Genomic DNA, 21,107 nt, shown 5'->3' on the forward strand with positions numbered 1-21,107 from the left:
AACTTTCAAAATGCTCTGAGCTAGGAGGCGGTTTTCAACGGTTTAGAAATCAGTTTGAGCCTGCCTATGTTTAGCTTTTCAAAAATACCACCAAGGGAACAAAGCAAATTTAATTATAAAAGTCAATTGGAAAGTTGTTTAAAATGGCATGCCCTATTTGAATCATGAAAGTTTAATTTTGACTAGACTGTCCCTTTTAAGGAGATGTTTGTAGATAAATACTACATATATCTTTCCAACTGGAATGGTGTCCAATAGGAAAAAAGCCCCTAGTTTCCAGTGCTAGCTAAATAGGTGATTTGTAACATGTATTTGAGTGCTGCAATTTTACTTTTTAGAGGAATAAAATGTGTAATGTTTAACAATATCAAGGACTCTCTATCTGTGCGCAGGAAAAAAAAAGCTAATTGTTAACCTTTTTATCAGTACTGGCAAATGCAGAATGTTTGGGGAGGACAGAATGTTCTTGGGTTCAGCAGCCTCTGCTGGTGAGAGCACCTGCTTGTCTGAGTTAGGCTTATCTGTTAGTAACGTTCATGTAGGAATAATAGGACATCTCTCTTTTTACCTCAGACTAATGTTCTTGCATATGCTACAGAAAACAGGATATTGTGCTTATAACCCGCAACAAATGAAAAAAGGTGTGAATTTTTCTATGAATTCTAACATACAGCTGCTAAACATAGTAACACTGTAAATTGTGGTCAATCGTTGCCTTAGAGCAGCTTTACATCTTTGAGTACTTAATGTATAGCATGGATGAATATTTCTTTTATACAAACGGAATGGATTAGTGTTAAATTCGTGATTATATTTGTCTTCAGGCTCTCTCAATTCTGACGAATATGCGATACTTTTAAGGAAGATCATCACATCTGCTAATGTACCTCACCAGTATTGGCTCACTCTCCAGTATCTGCTCAAACATTTCTTTCAAGTTTGTCAAAGTGCCAGCAAAAACCTACTCAGCGCAAAGTCCCTTGCAGAAATTTTCAGCCCCCTGCTTTTCAGAAACCAGTTACTGAGGTAAGTGAAGCATATTGGTCAAAAATCAGTCATAAGTTGTGTAAAGCATTAAAAGGTGTTGTATATCTTATATGGTGTATTTTGTTCTTATCTATAGCGTTTGTCTCATTGTTTAATTGAATCGCTAACAAAGCTTTATTTACTTTGACAGCCCTGACAGTTCAGAATACAGCTCTCCGATTCTAGAAGTTCTTATTGCAAGTGAATGGAATGAAAAGCAAGCGGCACCAGGTAATCTTTGAGCTGCACTTTTTTTTTTTTTTTTGCTAGTATTTGCCTTGAAGCTCTGTATGCCCATGATCAGTTCTAAGAAATCACAATTAACATTTTCTCAGCTAAACAACTTTCCGCTGGCAGTTAAGGAGTTAACCTTTTTCTCTAAATATTTATGGACTCTCTCTTTTCTTATTTAGTGTTGTCTACACATTACTATATGTTGTGTCAACATTAGTGCAACCTCAGCTTTATCCTCATTCCTAAAAGTTACTCTTAAAAGGACAGTTTTTATTTTTCTTTAATGAGAAATTATCTTTTGCTGCACGAGTTGTGCAAATATTTATTTGCCTTAAGGTTGCCACTAAAAAGAAAAGATCATGTTAAAGGGACAGTCTAGTCCAAAATAAACTTTCAGGATTCAGATAGAGAATGTAATTTTAAACAGTTTTCCAATTTACTTTTAGCACCAATTTTGCTTTGTTCTCTTGGTATACTTAGTTGAAAGCTAAACCTAGGAAGTTCATATGCTAATTTCTAAGCCCTTGAAGGCCGCCTCTTCTCTCAGGGCATTTTGACAGTTTTTTTTACCACTAGATGGTGTTAGTTCATGTGTGTCATATAGATAACACTGTGCTCACGCACTTGGAGTTCAGGTAAGCCAGCTCTGATTGGCTAAAATGGATGTCTGTCAAAAGAACTGATGATATAAGGGGGCAGTTTGCAAAGGCTTAGATACAAGGTAATCACAGAGGTAAAAAGTGAATTTATATAACTGGGTTGGTTGTGCAAAACTAGGGAATGGGTAATAAAGGTATTATCTGTCTTTTTAAACAATAACAATTCTGTTGTGGACTGTCCCTTTTTTTTAATCAACTGTTCTTTGTAACAGTGCTTTGGAATGAGATTTATATTATACATTTATTGTTGAAGAAGCTGTTATAAGATTTAGTTGTTTTTTCTGTGTATTTGAAACCTAGTTTATCAAGTCAGACCTTATATTTGTGAAGTAGGCTATTGCAGTTTGTCTGGTATTTGGGAGTGAAGTAGTTATAACTGCATATCACACCCCTCCTCAGCCTGAGCTGGGATCCTTCAGCACACCCTGGTATTAGCAGGGGAGGGATGGCTCTGTAGTTTGCATGTCTGTCTCTCAGGGCCACACCCACAGCCTAAGGGCTTAGAATGGTTAGCCAGGTGTCTTTCTAGGCTGGTGGTCTGCTGCTTGTCAGTGCTTCCCCTTCACCTTGCTAAGTATCATGTTCCATGTGCTATTTCACCTCTGTAGCTGGGGATCACAAAACATTCAATATATGAGTTGATTATATGGTGTGAAAATGTCAAGTGCAGAACTTGAAATTATTTTCTTATGGTACAGTTTTTTTTTCCTGGTTCATCCCTTTGTCCCTCTCTGTTTATTTCCATATATGGAACACCATTACATTATTTGCATTGCTCATAATTTGTCTGGCAGAGCATTGTATTTACTTTTACATTTTATTTGGTTTTAAATTTGTGGCACCTGCGTTTTTGGATTACTACACAAATCCTCTACTTTGCTATAATATTTTGTATGCTCATACTGGCAACTGCATTTAAGAAAAAAAAGGTCAACACCTGTTGCTGCTCGTTTGAATAAAACTTAAGGTGCCTTTCCTATTACTGATGTGAGATTAGTTATTTTAAATGCAATCTTTTCAACGTTATTCTCTAGTTAGCAGCATCTGAAACAAAAGAAATTAACATTATGTAAAACGAACAACCTTTTTACATAGACACATGTGGTCCCAGTTTTTTCTAGTATTGAACCTCTTGAGTGATGTGGTGCTCCTAAAGAAGCCTCCCGTACCCTTGGCTATATAAATATTTCTTTCATGTAATTAACAAGAGTCCATGAGCTAGTGACGTATGGGATATATATTCCTACCAGGAGGGGCAAAGTTTCCCAAACCTCAAAATGCCTATAAATACACCCCTCACCACACCCACAAATCAGTTTTTACAAACTTTGCCTCCAAGGGAGGTGGTGAAGTAAGTTTGTGCTAGATTCTACGTTGATATGCGCTCCGCAGCAAGTTGGAGCCCGGTTTTCCTCTCAGCGTGCAGTGAATGTCAGAGGGATGTGAGGAGAGTATTGCCTATTGAATGCAGTGATCTCCTTCTACGGGGTCTATTTCATAAGGTTCTCTGTTATCGGTCGTAGAGATTCATCTCTTACCTCCCTTTTCAGATCGACGATATACTCTTATATTTACCATTTCCTCTACTGATTCTCGTTTCAGTACTGGTTTGGCTTTCTACAAACATGTAGATGAGTGTCCTGGGGTAAGTAAGTCTTATTTTCTGTGACACTCTAAGCTATGGTTGGGCACTTTATTTATAAAGTTCTAAATATATGTATTCAAACATTTATTTGCCTTGACTCAGAATGTTCAACTTTCCTTATTTCCAGACAGTCAGTTTCATATTTGGGATTATGCTTTAATTATCATATTTTTTACCTCAAAAATTTGACTTTTTTCCCTGTGGGCTGTTAGGCTCGCGGGGGCTGAAAATGCTTCATTTTATTGCGTCATTCTTGGCGCGGACTTTTTTGGCGCAAAAATTAATTTCCGTTTCCGGCGTCATACGTGTCGCCGGAAGTTGCGTCATTTTTTGACGTTATTTTGCGCCAAAAATGTCGGCGTTCCGGATGTGGCGTCATTTTTGGCGCCAAAAGCATTTAGGCGCCAAATAATGTGGGCGTCTTATTTGGCGCCAAAAAATATGGGCGTCGCTTTTGTCTCCACATTATTTCAGTCTCATTTTTCATTTGCTTCTGGTTGCTAGAAGCTTGATGTTTGGCATTTTTTTTCCCATTCCTGAAACTGTCTTATAAGGAATTTGATCTATTTTGCTTTATATGTTGTTTTTTCTCTTACATATTGCAAGATGTCTCACGTTGCATCTGAGCCAGAAGATACTACAGGAAAACCTCTGCCTGCTGGATCTACCAAAGCTAAGTGTATCTGCTGTAAACTTTTGGTAGCTATTCCTCCAGCTGTTGTTTGTATTAAATGTCATGACAAACTTGTTAATGCAGATAATATTTCCTTTAGTGATGTACCATTGCCTGTTGCAGTTCCCTCAACATCTAAGGTGCAGAATGTTCCTGATAACATAAGAGATTTTGTTTCTGAATCCATAAAGAAGGCTTTGTCTGTTATTTCTCCTTCTAGTAAACGTAAAAAGTCTTTTAAATCTTCTCTTTCTACAGATGAATTTTTAAATGAACACCATCATTCTGATTCTTTGGACTCTTCTGGTTCAGAGGATTCTGTCTCAGAGATTGATGCTGATAAATCTTCATATTTATTTAAGATGGAATTTATTCGCTCTTTACTTAAAGAAGTACTAATTGCTTTAGAAATAGAGGATTCTAGTCCTCTTGATACTAATTCTATACGTTTGGATAAGGTTTTTAAAGCTCCTGCGGTTATTCCAGAAGTCTTTCCTGTTCCTAATGCTATTTCTGCAGTAATTGCTAAGGAATGGGATAAATTGGGTAATTCATTTACTCCTTCTAAACGTTTTAAGCAATTATATCCTGTTCCGCCTGACAGGTTAGAATTTTGGGACAAAATCCCTAAAGTTGATGGGGCTATTTCTACCCTTGCTAAACGTACTACCATTCCTACATCAGATGGTACCTCGTTTAAGGATCCTTTAGATAGAAAAATTGAATCTTTTCTAAGAAAAGCTTATCTATGTTCAGGTAATCTTCTTAGACCTGCTATATCATTGGCTGATGTTGCTGCAGCTTCAACTTTTTGGTTGGAAACTCTAGCGCAACAAGTAACAAATCGTGATTCTCATGATATTATTATTCTTCTCCAGCATGCTAATAATTTCATCTGTGATGCCATTTTTGATATTATTAGAGTTGATGTTAGATTTATGTCTCTGGCTATCTTAGCCAGAAGAGCTTTATGGCTTAAGACTTGGAATGCTGATATGGCTTCTAAATCAACTCTACTTTCCATTTCTTTCCAGGGAAACAAATTATTTGGTTCTCAGTTGGATTCTATTATTTCAACTGTTACTGGTGGGAAAGGAACTTTTTTACCACAGGATAAAAAGTCTAAAGGTAAAAACAGGGCTAACAATCGTTTTCGTTCCTTTCGTTTCAACAAAGAACAAAAGCCTGATCCTTCGTCCTCAGGAGCAGTTTCAGTTTGGAAACCATCTCCAGTCTGGAATAAATCCAAGCCTGCTAGAAAGGCAAAGCCTGCTTCTAAGTTCACATGAAGGTACGGCCCTCATTCCAGTTCAGCTGGTAGGGGGCAGGTTACGTTTTTTCAAAGAAATTTGGATCAATTCTGTTCACAATCTCTGGATTCAGAACATTGTTTCAGAAGGGTACAGAATTGGTTTCAAGATGAGACCTCCTGCAAAGAGATTTTTTCTTTCCCATGTCCCAGTAAATCCAGTGAAAGCTCAAGCATTTCTGAATTGTGTTTCAGATCTAGAGTTGGCTGGAGTAATTATGCCAGTTCCAGTTCCGGAACAGGGGATGGGGTTTTATTCAAATCTCTTCATTGTACCAAAGAAGGAGAATTCCTTCAGACCAGTTCTGGATCTAAAATTATTGAATCGTTATGTAAGGATACCAACGTTCAAGATGGTAACTGTAAGGACTATATTGCCTTTTGTTCAGCAAGGGAATTATATGTCCACAATAGATTTACAGGATGCATATCTGCATATTCCGATTCATCCAGATCATTATCAGTTCCTGAGATTCTCTTTTCTAGACAAGCATTACCAATTTGTGGCTCTACCGTTTGGCCTTGCTACAGCTCCAAGAATTTTCACAAAGATTCTCGGTGCCCTTCTGTCTGTAATCAGAGAACAGGGTATTGTGGTATTTCCTTATTTGGACGATATCTTGGTACTTGCTCCGTCTTTACATTTAGCAGAGTCTCATACGAATCGACTTGTGTTGTTTCTTCAAGATCATGGTTGGAGGATCAATTTACCAAAAAGTTCTTTGATTCCTCAAACAAGGGTAACCTTTCTGGGTTTCCAGATAGATTCAGTGTCCATGACTTTGTCTTTAACAGACAAGAGACGTCTAAAATTGATTACAGCCTGTCGAAACCTTCAGTCTCAATCATTCCCTTCGGTAGCCTTATGCATGGAAATTCTAGGTCTTATGACTGCTGCATCGGACGCGATCCCCTTTGCTCGTTTTCACATGCGACCTCTTCAGCTCTGTATGCTGAACCAATGGTGCAGGGATTACACGAAGATATATCAATTAATATCTTTAAAACCGATTGTTCGGCACTCTCTAACGTGGTGGACAGATCACCATCGTTTAATTCAGGGGGCTTCTTTTGTTCTTCCGACCTGGACTGTAATTTCAACAGATGCAAGTCTCACAGGTTGGGGAGCTGTGTGGGGATCTCTGACGGCACAAGGAGTTTGGGAATCTCAGGAGGTGAGATTACCGATCAATATCTTGGAACTCCGTGCAGTTTTCAGAGCTCTTCAATTTTGGCCTCTTCTGAGGAGAGAATCGTTCATTTGTTTTCAGACAGACAATGTCACAACTGTGGCATACATCAATCATCAAGGAGGGACTCACAGTCCTCTGGCTATGAAAGAAGTATCTCGAATTTTGGTTTGGGCGGAATCCAGCTCCTGTCTAATCTCTGCGGTTCATATCCCAGGTGTAGACAATTGGGAAGCGGATTATCTCAGTCGCCAAACGTTGCATCCGGGCGAATGGTCTCTTCACCCAGAGGTATTTCTTCAGATTGTTCAAATGTGGGGGCTCCCAGAGATAGATCTGATGGCCTCTCATCTAAACAAGAAACTTCCCAGGTATCTGTCCAGATCCCGGGATCCTCAGGCGGAGGCAGTGGATGCATTATCACTTCCTTGGAAGTATCATCCTGCCTATATCTTTCCGCCTCTAGTTCTTCTTCCAAGAGTAATCTCCAAGATTCTGAGGGAATGCTCGTTTGTTCTGCTAATAGCTCCGGCATGGCCTCACAGGTTTTGGTATGCGGATCTTGTCCGGATGGCATCTTGCCAACCATGGACTCTTCCGTTAAGACCAGACCTTCTGTCTCAAGGTCCTTTTTTCCATCCGGATCTGAAATCCTTAAATTTAAAGGTATGGAGATTGAACGCTTGATTCTTGGTCATAGAGGTTTCTCTGACTCCGTGATTAATACTATGTTACAGGCTCGTAAATCTGTATCTCGAGAGATATATTATAGAGTCTGGAAGACTTATATTTCTTGGTGTCTTTCTCATCATTTTTCTTGGCATTCTTTTAGAATACCGAGAATTTTACAGTTTCTTCAGGATGGTTTAGATAAGGGTTTGTCCGCGAGTTCTTTGAAAGGACAAATCTCCGCTCTTTCTGTTCTTTTTCACAGAAAGATTGCTATTCTTCCTGATATTCATTGTTTTGTACAAGCTTTGGTTCGTATAAAACCTGTCATTAAGTCAATTTCTCCTCCATGGAGTTTGAATTTGGTTTTGGGAGCTCTTCAAGCTCCTCCGTTTGAACCTATGCATTCATTGGACATTAAATTACTTTCTTGGAAAGTTTTGTTCCTTTTGGCCATCTCTTCTGCTAGAAGAGTTTCTGAATTATCTGCTCTTTCGTGTGAGTCTCCTTTTCTGATTTTTCATCAGGATAAGGCGGTGTTGCGAACTTCTTTTGAATTTTTACCTAAAGTTGTGAATTCCAACAACATTAGTAGAGAAATTGTGGTTCCTTCATTATGTCCTAATCCTAAGAATTCTAAGGAGAAATCATTGCATTCTTTGGATGTTGTTAGAGCTTTGAAATATTATGTTGAAGCTACGAAATCTTTCCGTAAGACTTCTAGTCTATTTGTTATCTTTTCCGGTTCTAGGAAAGGTCAGAAAGCTTCTGCCATTTCTTTGGCATCTTGGTTGAAATCTTTAATTCATCTTGCCTATGTTGAGTCGGGTAAAATTCCGCCTCAAAGAATTACAGCTCATTCTACTAGGTCAGTTTCTACTTCCTGGGCGTTTAGGAATGAAGCTTCGGTTGACCAGATCTGCAAAGCAGCAACTTGGTCCTCTTTGCATACTTTTACTAAATTCTACCATTTTGATGTATTTTCTTCTTCTGAAGCAGTTTTTGGTAGAAAAGTTCTTCAGGCAGCGGTTTCAGTTTGAATCTTCTGCTTATGTTTTTTGTTAAACTTTATTTTGGGTGTGGATTATTTTCAGCAGGAATTGGCTGTCTTTATTTTATCCCTCCCTCTCTAGTGACTCTTGTGTGGAAAGATCCACATCTTGGGTAGTCATTATCCCATACGTCACTAGCTCATGGACTCTTGTTAATTACATGAAAGAAAACATAATTTATGTAAGAACTTACCTGATAAATTCATTTCTTTCATATTAACAAGAGTCCATGAGGCCCACCCTTTTTTGTGGTGGTTATGATTTTTTTGTATAAAGCACAATTATTCCAATTCCTTATTTTATATGCTTCGCACTTTTTTTCTTATCACCCCACTTCTTGGCTATTCGTTAAACTGATTTGTGGGTGTGGTGAGGGGTGTATTTATAGGCATTTTGAGGTTTGGGAAACTTTGCCCCTCCTGGTAGGAATATATATCCCATACGTCACTAGCTCATGGACTCTTGTTAATATGAAAGAAATGAATTTATCAGGTAAGTTCTTACATAAATTATGTTTTTTCAAGAATGCCATATTCGTGGGTATCCATATTCAGTGACGTGAAGCTTGTCGTGCGCATGAGCTGCACATCATTTTACATATGGTAGCTCATTAATGTCAAGAGTGCTTATGCTTAGAGATAAGTATATAATGCATTCCTTCTTATAATGGATGTGTAAAGTACAAGATGGTGGAGAGTGAAAACAAAAAACTGATTCATTTTTCTTACAAAATTTTTATTCTAAGAGACTAGGGTGCTTTGTCTAATATATATTTTTTTAATATTTAGAAAATTATGAATTTCATAGTCTACCATGTACTGTAAAGAAAATTACCTTTGTATTTACTAAAGGGCTATTTTGTCAAATTATTTTCAAGAAGTGTTTGGACTGCTCAAAACATGTGATTTGTCTGTAAGTTATAGAAAACTCATGGAAGTTTAAATGCAGCAAGTTCAAAAGTACAAAATAGGTTTAACACCGGGGTGTAACGTAGCTTGGCAGTGAACAGGTTAAAGCATGGTTTTTTTTGTTACTAACACCGGGGTGTAACGTAGCTTGGCAGTGAACAGGTTAAAGCATGGTTTTTTTTGTTACTAACACCGGGGTGTAACGTAGCTTGGCAGTGAACAGGTTAAAGCATGGGGTTTTTTTTGTTACATTTGTGCCATCATTCTAAGCAAAACTTGATGATTGTATTTGACATTTTTAGTTTTAGATTCTCTTGGAATATGCTTTTTAAATATTATTTAATTCTGTGAGCAACATGGTCACTAAAGAGGAATAAATATTTAGTGCAGGTCAATACGCCTTATTTTACAGGTTTTTGTTAAAGGTATAGAAATGTAAACAAAATGAAATATTCATGGGTGCATTTCAATTTCACATGGAAGCAGTTTTGTAATGTACTTCTGTTAGCACAAATGCTTCTAAGTTATTACTTTGTTTCTGCGGCATACGCACATACGTACAGGGACTGTGCACCAGTATTTAAACATCACATGTTTTCAGAGGCTCAACAGTAGCTTGTATGACACAAAATATGTCTTCAGAAGCAATACACACAACAGCCACCCCTTTGAGCATGCATAGTGTTTGAATACTGGCACATGGGCCCTTAAAGCATACGTGCGTATGCTGCCGAAATATTAGTAATATATTTTACTAGTAGCATTTTTGCTAATGGAAGTATAATGCAAAAATTATTCTGTTTCAAATTGAAATGCACCCATGCACAGTTCAAATTTGACCTTTCTATCTCTTTATTTTTAGTTATTCTAAGCAAGAAAAAAGTGTTTGTTTTTTTAGAATTAAATGGCCACTAGAGGTCTCTATTTAACAAGCTGATGTTTTAGTTCCAATTGCCAGCTCGTTGCTTTTGATCTCCATTTTACCATGCATAACGTCAGCTATCACAAGACCCAGCCATCTGAGAGATACACTATATAATGCATCTGTAAGAGGAAACAAAGGGGGAAAATTCCCATGACTGACATTTCATTGCATCCTTCTTACTACTTTTTTTAGGAAAGTAGCAACAGTTATACTAGTACTTGAGAATTGAGGTGAGAACAGCATTTTTTTTTAAGCAAAACAATGATTTTTGTATAGCTGGTTGAGAGATTTGTAATAAAATTGTAAGGCCTAAGGTCAGTTAAAACATAATTTAAAAGAAAAACATTGTTCCAGTTTTTAATCTAAAAGGATCGACATTCCATGTGCTTTCTGCACCATGAATACTTTTTCATTACTGTCTGTGTCCATATAGTACTAGTGACCGCACACAAATTTGTGGTATTTAGTTCCTTATCTCAATTTGACAGCAGTGCATGGAGTTTAAGTGCGATTTGCTCAGAGAAATCTGGAAAATAAATGTCAGATCTTTATAAACTGATTCTTTTCAAATGTAAATCTTTTTTTAATATATTTTTTGGTCCATTTAACAAATCTTCCCGTGCTTATGACAAATGGGACAAATCTTTTTGTCATGTGTATGTTTTATGTACAATTATATCTGATAAGAGGTCAGGTGTTTGAATTTCACATATAACTAATTTTAAGATTGAATGTGATTAGAATTTGTGCATCTTACCTATGTAGATTGGAAGTTTACATTTTTTACAGCTGGAAAGAGAATGACTCAAGGGGCTGGTGATTTTATAGTTTTATATGTAAAGAAAATGCTAATTACATTTACAATTTTGAAAGGTCAGTTTGCATTTCTGATCTTTCACACCCTTTGTGTCAGAGTTGTCTACAACACAATGCTTTGTGGCCCTTTCTGGGATCTCACAGGTTAAAAAGACTTGCTAAATTGATTAAAAAAAGGTTTGAAGTGACATCATGTTATGCGTGCTGTTTTTCACAGCCTTCTGTTAATTGTGCCATCTGACAGCAATAAATGTGTATTTCAACACCTGTATCATTATTAGACAGAAGGAGCCTAAGTGGTTTATAAAAAGTCCTGTTGCCTTATCCCCCACGTATCATTTTATATTAAAAGCGTCACAACTTGCTAAGAATCCCATTAGTAGCAAAGCTGTATTAAAATTCCTTTGTGCTTGAGCTGAATCCCTCTACACAAGCGCATACAAATTAACATGTTTTAACTATCATAGAGGGTGTTTGATTCGTCATGCATAATTTTTGGCACAATCCAACTACAGCACTTATATTAAAATATTCGCTGGCACACATTCTGGTCATATTACCATATAATCATGCTGCGCCACTGCAAGCACTCCTTTCAGTCTGTCTGTGTTTCATCTTCTATTTGGTGACATTCTGTGGCAGCAGTTCAGAGTAAACAGTGAAATAAGGACTTTAGCCACTTTATTGGAAGAATGTTTGGCCAGCTGATTTGGCACATTTCTACAGGTGCCCCTTTTTGTCTGGCACATAAGAATAAAAAGATGTGTGCTTTTTTTATTAAGGTAAATCTTTGCTATCCTTTTTGTGATGATATTTTGGCACTGTTCTTTAAATATGGTTGCTTTATAAAAAGTTTTTACAGAGCCACTGGAGTCTTTAGATCTTTTAAAGAGCTGAGAAGTTTGTGATGGTTAAGTTATATGCATGTAAATCTAATATGAGCGTACACGCTGCTGGTCCTGGACTAGTGAGAAATTGCAGAGGGCGAGTAATACATTGTGGTTTTCTCTATCTTTAAAATTGTGGTTGACTAGTAATTTTTACTCGTGTTTGGTAAACTATATTCACTCATCCGCCTATCTAACATTTGAGTGACTGACAGACAGCTGGAAATTCCTGCTAGTCTTAATCTATTAAAAAATATAAGCTTTTCCTACATTAGTGGACTCTAACGTTCTCCCCTCGCTGTCTAGCTTAATAGTGATATTTTTTTAACCCATGTGTGGCTGTGTATCTACACACACAGCCTTAACCAAGATCTAAAAAAAAAGCCATAAACAGCCACCAATTGACATTTTGCACTTTTAATGTACTAACAATTTTTTATGTATCCCATTGACTTTGTGGCTGCTTGGAACATAACAGTTGAGTGACTTACAGTATTCAAAGTTAATTGTTAAATTAACTAGACACCCTGTAATTCATTATAGAAGTAAGCATTTAGTGACCCTTAGGAAATACGGTAAATGGTCACGTACTACCTGTTACACAGCTTCAGTGACTATCAGCTTGTGTGTATTAGCCAGGCGGCTACCTTTATTTAGTGCATAGTTAAGTCCATAGCTGCCAGGGATGGTATTGTGCAATGTGGAGTTAAATGCATGGATTGTACATAAAGCATTAATTGCTACTAGGGGTTAACCATAGCTTTGCTGCACCTGTACTGGTGCTGTGTGAGGTTAGAAGCAGCTATGTGGCAGACAGTCTTGTGGGGGATGTGTACAGACACGTCAGTCTCTGCTTTCTTGGAGGTACAAACCTTTTTTGCACGCCAAGGCTCCTCTTCTATTTTTTGCCTGTTAACCGAGCCACTTCCTGAAATTGGCTGCTGTGAGCGCTCAGCTTTACTGCAGTCTACTTCAGTGCTGCACACAGAAGCCAGTTACAGAGGCTATTTTAAGTCCCTGTACAATAGTCGTCTCAGTTACTGAGTTAAAACCAGCGTAGTTCCCCGCAGCAGCCACTTGTTAGCTGATGACAGCTTCCACTTTGATTGACAACCTCTAGAGCACCCTCCCCCACTTGAAATCCTTAGCTCAGCAAATATTTGAACCTGCTTGAGTTAATCATGAAACTGAGATCTTTATCTCATGGAGAGACGTGCAAGCTAGAGTGCTTTTCCCCTCCTCTAGTACAGTACTGAGATCGGCTTGGCTTTAATCATTAACTACATATGAAGCACTAGATTCCACTGCACTACCTCTGCGACTTATTTTCTGAACAAAGTAGCGGCTCAATCAGTCTAGCTGGAAACCCTAACGATTTGGATATTAAATACCTCTGCACTAATATCAGGCGTTGGTACACTGAAATTAATGCATTCCTCTACATTAGAGGGACATTGTCGTCAAGCACTTTTTATATAAATCTTCATTTTTTGTGGGTTTTTTTTTTTTGAGGATTCATAACTTTTAATGCGGATGATACTAACAATGCACAATATTCAAAGTAAGTACTTTATCACTATTATGTTTGCATTTATTTTTTGAGAATCTTTAAAGAACTTAATCCCGATAGCATAAACTGATTTAAATACTTAGTGAACAGCATTTGGTTGCCAGATGATAGATCAGGCGTTTTATATTGCCAGTTGTGCTTCACTTTATTTCTTTGCTAGTTATTTAGTGGAAATTCACTTGTCATTGCCCTGACCTGCAGAGTTTAATTTAGTTATTCACAGCAGGTTAGACCGGTTTGGGGTGAGTATTAACCTAATCTTAAGAGCGTGACAGCCTGAGATTTACAGAACTATTAACACTTTCTAGCAATTACTTTAATAATCTTTTTATAATCATTTTCGGTATTTAATCCGTTCCATGGATGGGTACGGATATAAACGTAGCAGTGAGATTATATAATATCTGATGGTGGATTAATTATATCTGATGCCTTCTGATCCATTTAAGCACATTTCTTTACTGCTGTATTTTATTTTTCTTTACATTTTAGTTTAGAATTATTTTGCATATAAAGTTATAATAAAATAATGTAAAATTTACAGTAGTTAAAGGCTTAAAAAATTAATAATTGTGGAGAAATGCAAGTTATTTTAGCTGTTTTAAATACCCTGTATTAAATAATAACAAAAAAAATGTTTTTCATTTATTAGTTTAATGTGAATTTACCTTTAATTATGTATCATAGTTGTAAAATTTTGGATATTGCATTGAGTTCAAATGTCTTGACTGAAGGCTGGACTTGTAAGCTTTTAAATAGTTTAGTCTTTTTGTTGTGTTTTTTTTTTAGTTAGAAAAACAAAATACTACTTTATTGATTTGGTCGACTTGGAAAGTAAAACAGAAATGTGTATCTTTTTAACAAAATATTTATCTCTCGCAGTATAAAAAGTAAAAAAAAAGTTTAGATTTTTAGGTCTGTCCTTTGCTGTGCTGGCTTTTTTATATTAGTGAATTTTGTTGTGTTCTGTCTGAGATGTATAGTGCTCTATATCCAGTAGAACCTTTTTATAAGGCAGTTTCATCTATCTACTCTACCACAAAATATTAGCGGATGAGGATTAAACCAGTTAACTGGCAGAGAGGGCTGTAATACATTGCTATAGAGGAGTTAGATTATGTTTTTTAATTTTAGCTTAGTTGCAAAAAAATTAATCTAACTCTGTTATCACAAAGTCTATCCAGTGAATAGGCAGTGTGCTACGTGCTGCAGCATATTCGCTTTTGTCAGTCTGCCAGCAGTGGAACATACCATTTTGCAGTCACTTAAAAAAAGAAAAATCCACATCCCCCCCCCCCCCCCCCCTTTCAAATACAGTCAGCCAAGAAATGTTTATTAATTGCATAGATTTTCACCAGAGTTTAAGGATGTGTGTGTGGGGGCGGTCACGGAATAATTAAACCAGAGCAATCCCCTCAGCATTAGACTGTATTGGTTTGCATGAATGATGTAATAGGTTACAGTGCATCTCTTAAAGGTTTAAAACATGTATTCATAGACTCTATATGCAATACAGACTTGCTTGTATTCCTTATAGCTGCATTATATACAACAAACAATAAAATAAAAATGCAAAAAGCTATTTGGACTATGGACGATTTGATTCCAGAATATACTAAGGCTGAAATCAATTATGGGTCAGATTTTATGTTTTATATAGAAATGGATGTACCAGGTAATATGATTCATGACTCCTGGCTATGCATTATGTATCTTGGGCTTTAAGCTTTCTTGCATTTAATTATTTTGTGAATTACATTCTAACACAAATCCTTTTTCAATGTTTTTCAAATGACCTATATTGTGTCTGACTTTATGGGCACAGTAATATACTACACCATTCATTTGTATTTATGCTTGCAAAATATATATTTGATTATTAAATTGTTCACTATAACAGCTTTAAATGAAAATTATATGTTGAGATGCTGAGCATATACTTTCACTGGAGCTGTGAAACAAATGAATGTCTAAAACTGCTGATATAGAAAATAACTCTTTTTGGGAAATATATTTGTTTGTTTTTTTCTTCAAATTCAGATTGTGATTAGAAAGGAATTATTTGAATCACATGTTGGTTCTTTTAGCAGTATTGGAATTGGTTGTTGAGTTGGCAATGTTACACTAGTCTGCAGATAACTTATTAAAAGTTGCACATCTTTACATGTATTTTTTTATTTTTTTTTATCCCCCAGCACTGCCACCAAAGCCTCTGAAATCTACTTCTGTAACTAACAACGGTACAAACCATAATATGACTTTACAAGATGCTGAATGGTACTGGGGAGATATCTCAAGGTAAGAATAACCATTGTCTGCTCTGCAGCATATAATTAACATCACTGCAGTTCTAAAGCGTTTTAATGACCTCTTAAATTCTACTGAGAATCACGCTGTAAATGAACTATAGCTAGCCAATTTAGTTAATTGTTTTTTTTTAATTTATTTTAGGCCCTTTCACTGTAACTGTACCGAGTTTGTTTGTTTTTTGTTTTTAATTTGTATATTTGTTTAGTTTATTTTGCTATATACTTTGTAATTATATTGCCACACCATCTTCTTAGCAAAACATTATTTTATGTTGAATGCAGCTAACAGTAGTAATGTTTGTTTTATTTATAGGGAGGAGGTAAATGAAAAACTGCGGGATACCACTGATGGGACCTTTCTGGTACGAGATGCATCAACAAAAATGCATGGGGACTACACTCTTACACTGAGGTATGCAGGGATTCTATACAAGCTACAGAGTAAATGTTTATGAAATCTTATTCTGTACATATGCTAAAAACATTTTTTTTTTTTTAAATAGAAAAGGCGGAAATAACAAGTTAATCAAAATCTTTCATCGAGATGGAAAATATGGATTTTCTGATCCATTAACATTCAATTCTGTGGTTGAACTGATAACCCACTACCGAAATGAGTCATTAGCACAGTATAATCCTAAATTGGATGTTAAATTGCTCTATCCAGTGTCTAAGTTCCAACAGGTAAACAATACCTACTGTTCTGATAGTTTTAAACCAATCCACTCATTTAATATACATAATTTACATAAGGAATTTCTTTATAGGATCAAGTAGTCAAGGAAGACAGCATTGAAGCAGTTGGGAAAAAGTTGCGTGAATATAACGTTCAGTTTCAAGAAAAAAATCAAGAATACGATCGCCTGTATGAGGATTACACAAGAACATCTCAGGTGGGCCATATTTAATGCATTCTACAAAGAATACAGTTCTACCCTCTATTTGTGTTCTAGAATGGAAAGACAAAAATACAATTTTGAGAGCAAATTGTCTAATTGGATAATGTGAGAGTTTGAGTAATCTCCTTAAAAAGTGTCAGTATCTAATTTTCTCAGTTTTTGGGTTAGTAATTTGAGATGTATTCCTATTACGTATAAACTTCAGGTCTAGCACCCAGACCACTTTCTGAACAGCTGCTTCTTTAATCTTATTCATTACTAAATGTTATTAGTGAAATAAACCCAAGAAAAAGCCAAAATGTGAGACAGTTAAGTTTGTATTTTCTTCTAACTTTGTTCTCAGCCTTATAGTGTATCTGTTTTGTTGCAGGAAATTCAAATGAAAAGAACCGCCATTGAAGCATTTAATGAAACTATTAAAATCTTTGAAGAACAGTGCCAAACACAAGAAAAATACAGCAAGGAATATATAGAAAAATTTAAGCGTGAAGGAAATGAAAAAGAAATTCAGAGGTATTACTCTAGGTTTCTGCATAGATAATCTTCACATTTAATAATTTGTTCTGTTGTTTATTATATTTTTCATAATAAACTAGACAAAGCAATATAGCGTTTTCTAGAATGAGTTAAGGGGTCCTTTTTACAACACTAACATTTTGTAATGTACTATATATTTCAAACGTTACACATCTATAGTGATCAGGTAACACCATTTCTCATCGAGTAGCCTATCTACAGCCATTGAAAACTTTTAAAATCTGCAGGATTTTATAGTCTGACAAGACTGTTATTGTTAAAGGACCACTCAATGCAGTTGAATTACATAATTAACAAGTGCATAATAACAAGACAATGCAAAATCACTTACTCTGAATTTCAAATAAGCAGTAGATTTTTGTTCAAATTTATATTTTCTCCCATTTTCCGGACCACTGTACCATGTGACAGACATCAGCCAGTCAGACTAGTATACGTATACCCTGTGAGCTTGTGCACATGCTCAGTAGGATATTGTTCCCCAGATAGTGTGAATATAAAAAGACTGAGTTTGATAATGGAAGTAAATTGGAAAGTGTCTTAAAACTGCATGTTCTTTTTGATTCATAAGTTTGTTTTGACTTGTGTCCTTTTAACACTGAAATTTTAATAAAAAAAGTTTATGAATAGTAAAAAAAAAAGAAAACTTTACAGTATAGCTTATTTTCCCTCCCCTCTATTACTGTTAATTTAGCTTTGTGGTTTGCTGTTCCGTAAGAGTTCTCCAAACTACAGAAGCACATTATAGTTTGATCACTGTAGTAGCTCAGCAGATGAGTTAGGAGGGTTTTAAAGGTTCTGTCCAGAGACTGCAAAACTAAATGATCAATAAAATAATTGTAATCCATATATTATGTATCCTGCGCAAATATACTATGTATTTGTGATATAGATATGTCTTAAATATTGATATATTCTGTGCAGTGTTTGCCACAGAAAATGTTGCCAGCCAGATTAATTATGAAGTTGCCGGGTGGTGGTTGGTTGATACGTTACAATTTTCTATTGTTTATAAATTTAACATTGTTTTAATGATTTGTGAAATTTAATTTTGGCTCATATTTGCGAAAAATGTAGCTGGGTGGTTGGTAAAATCAGCCAGTTGGGTAGCCCATTAAATAGGTCCTGATGAAAACACTGACTGAACACACACAAATAAGTTTCTTATTTTTTATTAATAATAATGGTTTTCTAATTCCTGTACATTAAATGTGTGTTCTTGCAACATTTCCTTTTAGGATTCTACACAATCATGAAAAGTTGAAATCCCGTATCAGTGAAATTGTTGACAGCAACGTAGGCTTGAAGAAGACTTGAAGAAACAGGCTGCAGAATATCGAGAGATTGACAAGCGCATGAACAGCATTAAACCAGACTTGATCCAGTTGAGAAAGACAAGAGACCAATACTTAATGTAAGTTTTACTGAATCTGTGTTCAGATTATTTTATCCAACATAAATGTAAACATTGCTATAATTGTTCTCTCCTTCTTTTATTAGGTGGTTGACACAAAAAGGAGTACGACAGAAGAAACTAAACGAATGGCTGGGCAGTGAGAACACAGAGGAGTAAGTATCTCTTGCCTTATTATTTATAATCTTCAACATTCTAGGTAGCTGGTAATTAGAGCATATGTGCATATGCCTGCTCCTAATTACCAGCTGTATCCTTGGTTGTAGTGACACAGGAGCAGTTGTTTAGGATAGTGGGGAAACATTGAAAAACTTTTAGGTATAGGGCATTTTTATTTTTACATCAAAATGTCAATTTAAAAGCACACAATTTGTGCAAATGAGGTGTTAACTGTATTTATAGACTTTAGTTACGAAAAACGTTAAACCAATTCAATCCCCCAAGAGGCTTTGTCATTCTCAATATAGAAGTAAACTGTGCGGTATTTGTAAGGTTATCTTTGCCACTGTTAGAAATATGGCTCGAATTCTTGACCATTATCCTTTAATCCAAACATGAAGAAAATAGCTCACTGGAGTAATGTGATCAGAGTTGAGCCAGCATAGAAAAAAAGTATTTCAAAATACATAGTCTCCTAGTTGGCTGGTATGTACCAACAAAGTGCTGTGTCTTCAGAGGCCTATTTGTAAAATCACACATTTATTGAAAACTTTTAATAGCATAATTCTTATTTTTTTTTAAAACATTTTTACTCTTGCTATTTCCAGTCAGTATTCCACAGTTGAAGATGAAGATTTGCCACACCATGACGAGAGGACGTGGAATGTTGGCAATATTAACAGGAACCAAGCTGAAAACCTGTTACGTGGGAAGCGTGATGGAACATTCCTTGTACGAGAGAGCAGCAAGCAGGGGTGCTATGCGTGTTCTGTGGTGTACGTATCTTCTTTAAATGATTGGATGTTTTTATTGGGCTTAAAGATAAATGTACTCATTATTAAGCAGACATTAATCATATCTATAGTATACATATTGCAATATATATCTATCTATATATATCTATCTATATATATCTATCTATATATATCTATCTATATATATATATATATATATATATATATATATATATATATATCATATATATATATATCATATATATATATGCACACTTTTTAATAAAGTAATTTAAAACAATGTAAAACTTGCTGCAGTCTAGGAACACACCCCTTGAAAACATTTGATTACATTTCTTCTATCTAACTTGTGTCAGATTAGGGACAAAATAAATGAGCTCCTGCACTGATCATACAATAACTGCGTAGGCTATTATAGCTACAGAGATCTGAAGTCTGCAGCATCAACTCCAGCCTTTCAGGGGAATAGGAAAACACCATTTTCCGAGATATATTACAGGGAAAGCAGACTTTTTTTTATTTTTTATTATACTATGCGTTGTTGGACATTTTTTATAGAGATGCTGCTTTTTATTTGTTTTTGACATATGCTCTTAAGCTTAAAGGTGACCTATCTTTCCCTTCTGTTGCAGGGCGGATGGAGAAGTTAAGCACTGTGTTATTAACAAAACTCCTACCGGATTTGGCTTTGCAGAACCTTACAACTTGTACAATTCTTTGAAAGAACTGGTGCTACATTACCAACACACATCACTTGTACAGCACAATGACTCTCTCAATGTCACACTAGCATACCCTGTATATACGCAGCAGAGGCGATGAAGAGATAATGAACTATGGAGTTTATTTCTTCATTGACAACACTGTGGCCTCTTTAGGCAAGGAAAATGTAAAGCTCCCTTGTCAGCCTAATTCACAAGATTGAGCTGTTGTATCAAAGCTATCTTCAGGTGGGATAAGAGCTTTCTTCGCCATGGAAGCAGGAGATGTGTTAAGCTGTGAATGTATGTTTCTAAGCTATTGTGCTTGCTTTCTAAGAACAAGAAGCACAGAAAATGAGAGATGCTTTTAAGAGCCTATCTCCCGGCCTGCAGGTACCTAAAGGCCTTCACCATGGTGCTTGTTTACGTTCTATTGAAGCTTTACCAGCTTGAATGTTGGTCACCGCAGATCCAATAAGCCAAGGTGTTAGCAGTTTTGTGGAAACGTTCCATCTTAACCTGGTTAAGGACTCATGACATTTCTGCTCAGTGGATCTAATTTACAAAGCAGTGCACGGATTGTCTCATTTTCCAAAAAAATATGTAGCAGAATGGCACTTTTTATTCATTTCTAAAATCAATTTCTAAGGAGTTCTGTTCATTTGCAGAATGTACAAACAGCAAAGTGCCAGAAAGTGTTTAAAAATATGGAAAGAGAAGAAGACTTCTTTTGAAAGAACCTAATTAATATGGAATATAGCAAAATGGAA

The 21,107-nt window shown here is 35.9% G+C and overlaps 1 protein-coding gene across 1 annotated transcript in view; it reads left to right on the top strand.

Annotated features, from left to right (window-relative positions):
* PIK3R1 (phosphoinositide-3-kinase regulatory subunit 1) overlaps positions 1-21,107 on the top strand; it is a 115,558-nt gene that overhangs the window by 91,790 nt on the left and 2,661 nt on the right. The window contains 12 exon segments of the mRNA XM_053701351.1: positions 825-1,026; positions 1,178-1,257; positions 15,759-15,861; positions 16,186-16,284; positions 16,376-16,556; positions 16,640-16,765; positions 17,142-17,284; positions 18,547-18,599; positions 18,602-18,722; positions 18,809-18,877; positions 19,490-19,657; positions 20,269-21,107. The exon segment at positions 20,269-21,107 is cut by the window's right edge and continues 2,661 nt beyond it. Coding sequence (XP_053557326.1) covers positions 825-1,026; positions 1,178-1,257; positions 15,759-15,861; positions 16,186-16,284; positions 16,376-16,556; positions 16,640-16,765; positions 17,142-17,284; positions 18,547-18,599; positions 18,602-18,722; positions 18,809-18,877; positions 19,490-19,657; positions 20,269-20,458 — 1,535 coding nt within the window. The 3' untranslated portion in view covers positions 20,459-21,107.

Source organism: Bombina bombina, chromosome 2 (assembly GCF_027579735.1).
Source record: "Bombina bombina isolate aBomBom1 chromosome 2, aBomBom1.pri, whole genome shotgun sequence".
NCBI classification, from domain to species: Eukaryota; Metazoa; Chordata; class Amphibia; order Anura; family Bombinatoridae; genus Bombina; species Bombina bombina.